Source organism: Ipomoea nil, unplaced genomic scaffold (genome assembly GCF_001879475.1).
Source record: "Ipomoea nil cultivar Tokyo-kokei standard unplaced genomic scaffold, Asagao_1.1 scaffold0146, whole genome shotgun sequence".
In the NCBI taxonomy this organism is placed as follows: domain Eukaryota; kingdom Viridiplantae; phylum Streptophyta; class Magnoliopsida; order Solanales; family Convolvulaceae; genus Ipomoea; species Ipomoea nil.
Genome location: NW_017616574.1, coordinates 2,361,739 through 2,368,760, shown reverse-complemented (window position 1 = coordinate 2,368,760; position 7,022 = coordinate 2,361,739). Strand labels below are relative to the sequence as shown.

At 36.4% G+C, this 7,022-nt stretch overlaps 1 protein-coding gene across 1 annotated transcript; it reads left to right on the top strand.

Annotated features, from left to right (window-relative positions):
* The first annotated feature begins 1,941 nt into the window (after positions 1-1,941).
* On the top strand, positions 1,942-3,303 carry LOC109174091. The gene has a single exon (XM_019323381.1). The coding sequence runs from the start codon at positions 1,942-1,944 to the stop codon at positions 3,301-3,303; it is 1,362 nt and encodes a 453-aa protein (XP_019178926.1).
* Positions 3,304-7,022: the final 3,719 nt, after the last annotated feature.

Here is a 7,022-nt window from a genome sequence, read left to right as displayed (position 1 = left end):
ACCTTCCTAATGGAAGTCCAACCCGGGTACCATTGGACCACATAGTCCTGGTCCCCTAAATTAGATTTACTTTCCTTAATATTTAATGGAATTAGATTTTTAGATGACCCAAACTTTCTTTAAGTCAAAGATTACACCAAACGGGTGAATTATTTTTACACATCTTAAATTCTCAAGAAAATTTGATCTTCGATATCAAACGCCCTCTAAATTCAAATTGTTAAGTTAGCGCAAGTGATAAAATTAGCACATATACTAATTCTAACTAAAAATATGAACTCATTAAACATTATAAATAAGTCTGATAAGTACGACAAATCAACTATTATAAGATATAAAATGTACCTACAAGAAACAGTAGCAACATCTAGCTAGTTGTTGTTTGCAACAATAATAAAATTTTTATTATGATTTTTATAGATATGTCTAAAAAAAAAAAAGAAATCAAAAGTATATGAGTATTTATTAAAGTTTTGAAACGTACTGTAAAATTTCATAGGAATAGATGAAAAAGTTTGTTTGGTTTATGCATAGAAAAAAAGTTGGTAGATAAAGTTGAAATGTTTGGTGTTGAGGGTTGAATTTTAAATGCTTATATTTGTGAAGAAAAAGTCTACAGAAATTATATTATTATAGAGTTTATAAAAGTTAATTGAATACCAATAAACTTTTAAGGACTCTATAATATCTCGTTTGGTTCGCTGAAAAATATTTGAAAGGAAATAAAATTGAAATTCCATGAAAAATAAATTTTAGAAAAATTGATTCCATTGTTTGACCGGTGAAAAAGAAATTACTAAGAATATGAATTATATTGTTTGATTGGGTTTGGAATGGTAAAGAATAATGAATATAAAGACAATTATACCCTTACATGATAATAACAACAACAACAATAATGATAATTAAGAAAAGTTAGTGATGTCATAATTGTCCTACATGTTTTCCATGAAAAAACAAAATACTAAGAGGGGCCATGGAAAATATTTTCAATGACCAAACAAAGGAAAATCTCAATTTTTCTTAAATTTAATGAAAACATTTTTCAGCGAATCAAATATGCTATAAAAGTGTGAATCAAATAGTAGTATACTTTTAAAGACTTTTTAAAAATATAATATAAATAGAATATCATAAATTTGTAAGGAGTCTTTAAAAATCTTAATCGAATATCAACAAATTTGTTGTTAAAAATTTATAAAATCATTGAATATATCCCTAAATTTTAGGAGATTTAAGATATACTCCGTAGTGTTAAAAAGAAAAAAAGATATACTCCGTAGTTGTGTAAAATTGAAAAACTGAATTATTAATGAGTTTTGTAGGTTTTCAAAAAAAAAAAAAAAGAGTTTTGTAGGTATCGCCGAATAGACACGTTGGGTCTTCTGCAAAGGAGGGCCCGCGCACGTGACACGCCTTTGGATTATAGGCTGTCACTTGATACTTTAGCGGTCTCTTGGCTCATCTACTCTCGGTGTTTTCCAGATCCAGAGAGAGCTTCCATCACTCTCCGGTTGCCGCCGTAGCTTCTATATACTTTCCTCAACTCCACTTCATATATACTGCCACTGAATGTGTATCGAGTTCTGTAGAATCATGTAAGGTCGGCAGTGGCGGTTGCAGTGAGGATGAAGTGAGGTTTGAAGATGGTTTCCGAGTGGTTCCAGCCCATGGCGGGGAGAAGGGTTCCGAGAAAGGTCTGGCTTGGGTCACAAATGTCAATGGGATTACTCGTGGGTGGGAATCACACCTCCTCCAGGTTTTGTACTCGCTAAGTGTTTTCTTTCCACTTCGTTTGGCTTAAATTTCCTTTGATTTTTAATCAAATCCGAGTTTAAAACTCAAGACTGTACTTTAGCTTTAGTTAGTGCACTCGCTTGCTAGATCTCGATCGTGTATTGGAAAGACTCGAGCTTTAATTTGAAGAGAGATAATTGAGAGATGGATTTTAAGGTCTTGAAATGGCAAATTCGTCGTGGGTCATTGATGAGGCGTTTGATCCTCAAAATGCTTATGTTTGGGGCTGGATTGATTGTTATTTCGTTTGTTCAAATGGGCCATGAGGTCCAATTTTCTGAGCCCTGTATGCTTAATGAGAGTGAATGCCCATTGAACTTTGGGCATCTCAGCTTTAATTTCACCCATCTGTTTGGGGTGTTGCCAGTGCCATGCAAAGAGAATGAGGTTTTGGCCAAGAATGTGTTCCAGGAGCTAATGGTGAATAGTTTCTTGGATTCTGATGTGAAGGCACTGTGTGTGGGAGAGGGCTCAGATGCAGCTGTTTTGGCCTTGAGGGAGCTGGGATTCTCTGATGTTTCTGGTGTTAATAGGCACCCCTTTTTCTCCCTCTTCAAGAGGAGATTCGTGTATGAGCTCGAGTTTGGGGATAGTTCTTTTGATTTCGTGTTCTCTAGAGCTCTCGATAGGGTCTCCGTGCCAGCTCTTCTTGTGCTCGAGATTGAGCGTGTTCTGCGTGCTGGTGGCACAGGCGCTATGCTTCTTGGTGCCAATGGTTTCACCTCGGGAAACTTGGTTAGGTCTGCAACTCCAGTTTCGTCCTTCTTGAAGAGCTCTGATGTTGTTCACGTATGCCCCGTTGGGCCCTATGTCCTAGTTCTGTTCAAGAAAAGATTCCAAGGCGTGGCTCTCTTTGATCAGTTTAAACTGCCTGATCATTGCCCCTCGGTTATGAACAACAAACCCTTTATGCCATACATTGAACCCGTTGGCAACAAAAATCCAGCCAAGTTTGATGCAAACATCTCGTATTTGCCCAACTTAATGAATATCTCATCGAGGAACAAGCTGGTATATATAAATGTTGGAGCAGGGGAGCTCGTGGATGCAGCCATTACTAAAATGTTCAGTGCTCATTACCCTATTCCCCAGCACGCGTTAGATGTTTATGTCATCGATCACAACACCACTGCCCTCTCGTTGTATGTGAAAACTCCTGGCATCACATTCGTTTACCATCCAAAACTTGCGGGAGAGGAGACTGCACCGTCGTCCGCTAACTACACTGATGATTATCTTGGCGACGACAAAGACTTTGACTTTGTGCGCTGGTTCGATGAAACAGTGAACGATGGGGAGTTCGTGGTGCTTATGATGAATGCTCGGGCAGCAGAGTTGCAGATTCTCGACGACTTGTTCAGAACCGGATTGATATGCAGAGTTGATGAACTCTTCCTTCGCTGCTCGGATGCTGCAGTTTGGAAGCCTGCCAGGTGTGGCGACTGCACGAGCCTTTTCAAAGGTCTCAAAAACCGTGGCGTCTTTGCTCACTGGCTGGGAGAGTGACCTTGCCCAGCCTAGTCTCCTGGTTTCCTATGATCCTCCTATGTTTATGTTGGTTGAGAATAAGTACGAGGATATATGTTGTAGATTCTGATGTAATCTACCATCCTTGTCCATTGTATTGTGTGTGATTCTGTCTTTGTTGTATGTTCCTCTTGTGTGTTGCATGGAGGAAACATTTGCTGTGGTTTAATGTTATGCGTTTGTGGGAAAAACCAAAAATGGGGTATTCTTTATCTTTATTCGAATCCATTTTATACCAATGGCCTCCAATCAAAATAACGTTTTAAAATGACCATTAACGTACTAAATTTTCAACTCCAACCACTACCATGTCCCTAAATAAAGCTAGAAAATTGTGGAATGCATCATAATCAGGAAGATATTCACCGTGACTATTTTGACATGTAATTACTAGTTAAATTTTAATGCGAAGACCTTGTTGGACTGACTAATCGAGATTTTGAGAGGATATTAAGAATGAGAAGACATCAAACTCGTGACCTTTGTGGGATTGACTTATCGAGATTTTGAGAGGATATTAGGAATGAGAAGGCATCAAACTCGTGACCTTTGTGGGATTGACTTAATCGAAATTTTGAGAGGATATTAGGAATGAGAAGACATCAAACCCGTGACCTCTGTGGGATTGACTTAATCAAGATTTTGAGAGGATATTAGGAATGAGAAGAAATCAAACCCGCGTGACCTTTGTGGGATTGACTTAATCGAGATTTTGAGAGGATATTAGAAATGAGAAGACATCAAACTCGTGATCTTTGTGGGATTGACTTAATCGAGATTTTGAGAGGATATTAGGAATGAGAAGACATCAAACCCGTGATCTCTATGAGATTGACTTAATCGAGATTTTGAGAGGATATTAGGAATGAGAAGACATAAAACCCGTGACCTTTGTGGGATTGACTTAATCGAAATTTTGAAGGAATATTAAGAATGAGAAGACATCAAACTCGTGACCTTTTAAAAAGACTGTTAACAGAGATCAAATTCTTGACCTTTTAAACATGAGAATTAAATTTCATTCACTCGATCATACATTTTAGGCTATGAGACCATTTTGACTTTATACAAAAACTAGTACTATATATTTGGTGTTTGGATTTTCATGTTAAGCTAGTTGTTTAATAAAAAATTTCACTTTAAACAAGGTTTGTCTTGCAGAGGTTTTTTTTTTTTTTTTTTGCAAGTGATAACAATATAAGGAAAATGACACTCCTGAATTATATGTTTATAGCACATTTTTTTCTTGAATTATTTATGTAAGCATATTAGTCCTTTTAATTATTTTAAAAGTGACGATTTTTTTTCCTGATATATTAAATTGAAATTTCTACCCTTAAAGTAAATATTTTATTTATTTTTCTTCTCCAACAAATTATTGCTTATATGTAGGGATGATCACAGTTCGGTTCGAACTGAACCAGACACTATAGCAATCGAATTGAAAGTTTCCGATTATGATTCTGATCCAGAACCCAATATTTGGATTTCAGTTTATTAAAATTATGAATTGAAAAAACTGGATTCTGAACCGTGAACCGACGGTTTCGGATCCGGTTCGCGATTTTGAACCGTCTTTATTTTAAAATTATATTTTTTATTTTAAAATAGTCTAAATTCAACAATAAATGTATTATATTTTTTTTCAGTTCGGAACATAAATTGACCGTTTCGATTCGCGATTTTAATAAACTCTAAATATCGGGTTTCGATTCTAAATTGTAATTGAAATATGTGAGTTTGGTTGCTATAGTGTCTATTCGATTTGAACTAAATCGTGGTCATAATTTATTGGAGAAGAAAAATAAATGAAATATTTATTTTTTATGTCCATTTAACATTTTAGGAGATAAAACAACCACTTAAATCATTTAAGAGAAAAAAAAATACTATAATTATATAACTCAAGGAAAAAAAAAGGTGCTATTTTCCCTAACAATATACAAGATTATTGGAGTCAAGTAGGTCAAATGAAAGGTCGTCATCATTATCAAGTTTGTTACCTTGGGTAAAAAAAAATGCAATTTTCTTGGGAACATGAATCAACTAATCATAGTCAATGGCAAAGAGTAATCTCAACAATTACAGTTGGGTGTTGCTATTTGCACTCCTCTTGGACCAAAATGTGATAAAAAATACATTGAAAATATAAAAAGTTAAAAACTTATAATAAATACATAGGTGGTGCAAATAACTTAATGAGTGATCAAAATGCTATAATTGCACAACCCTAATTAAATCACATTTATTAGGTTTAAATAATAATTAATTAATTCAAAATTTAAAAAAAAAAAAATCCCGCCTTCGGTGCCTTCTCACCGGAGAAGGCAAACCAGTTGCCTTCTCCAGTGAGAAGGCAACCCACTGGGCTGCCTTCTCAGTGGAGAAGGCTACATGGGTCGCCTTCTCCGGTGAGAAGGCGGCCCCTGGGTTGCCTTCTCACCAGTTGTCTTCTCCGGTGAGAAGGCATGTCCATCGCCTTCTCACCGTAGAAGGCTTCCTTCGTTTTTTTTTTTTTTTTTTTTTTTTTTTTTTTTTTTTTTTTTTTTTTAAGCAACCCACTGGGGTGCCTTCTCACCGGAGAAGGCAGCCCAATTGTCTTCCCCTGTGAGAAGGCAGTCCCCTTCCCCGGAGAAGGTGAAGGGCGGTGTTTTTTTTTTCTTTTTTTTTTTTAAACAACCCACTGGGTTGCCTTCTCACCGGAGAAGGCAGCCCAATTGCCTTCTCCGGTGAGAAAGCAGAGAAGGTGGCGGGCGGTGTTCTTTTTTTTTTTTTTTTTTTTTTTTTAACAATCCACTGGGTTACCTTCTCACCGGAGAAGGTGACGGGCAGTGTTCTTTTTTTTTTTTTTTTTAAATTTTAATAATTTTAATTTAAAAAAATGAAAAACAAAGAATAATCTTTGACCATATTTAATGCATGTGGTGTAAATAGCAAATTTGCATTTACAACACCCACAAAGCTATTTAACCTACTAAATAGGTGGTGCAAATAGCAAAATAGGTGGTGTAAATAGAATTTCCCTTACAGTTTTTGTGAACCCTAATCGCAACATTCATTATCACACCCAATCTCAAAAACATTTATTCACAATAATTTAATTTCTTTTTTAATTTTTTTTATAAACACACCAATTTACAAAAATCATATAACAATTAAATAAATAATTATTTATTTATTTATTTATGATCATTCTAAAAATTATAATTATAATTATTATTTATATTTAAATTAAACAATAATTTTAATTAATTCGGGATGCGTTTATGCACAGGTGGAGGATGGGAGTGGTACGCCAGACTGAGGGTGGCGGTGTGACGTGGACGCGGCCATCGGTGGGGTGGTGGAAGTTTAATGTTGACGGTTATTTTAAGGCGGAGAGCAACAAAGCTGGCTTTGGGGGAGTGCTTCGGGACCAGTTTGGGCAGTGGATCGAGGGGTTCACGCACAACATAGGATCATGTTCGATTGATGAAGCGGAAGCCTGGGCAATGCTTGTGGGGATGTGAATGGCGGCAAAGCGGGGAGCTGGAAGATCACGGTGGAGAGCGACTCGCTGAGTACTATCAATTGCGTGAGGAGGATCCGTAGAGTTGGGATAGGAAGTAACATCGTGCGCCTCTGTGTCAAGGAGATTAGTAACTTTCAGGAGGTGGAGTTCAAACATGTAAAGAGAGAGTGTAACAAGGTTGCGGACA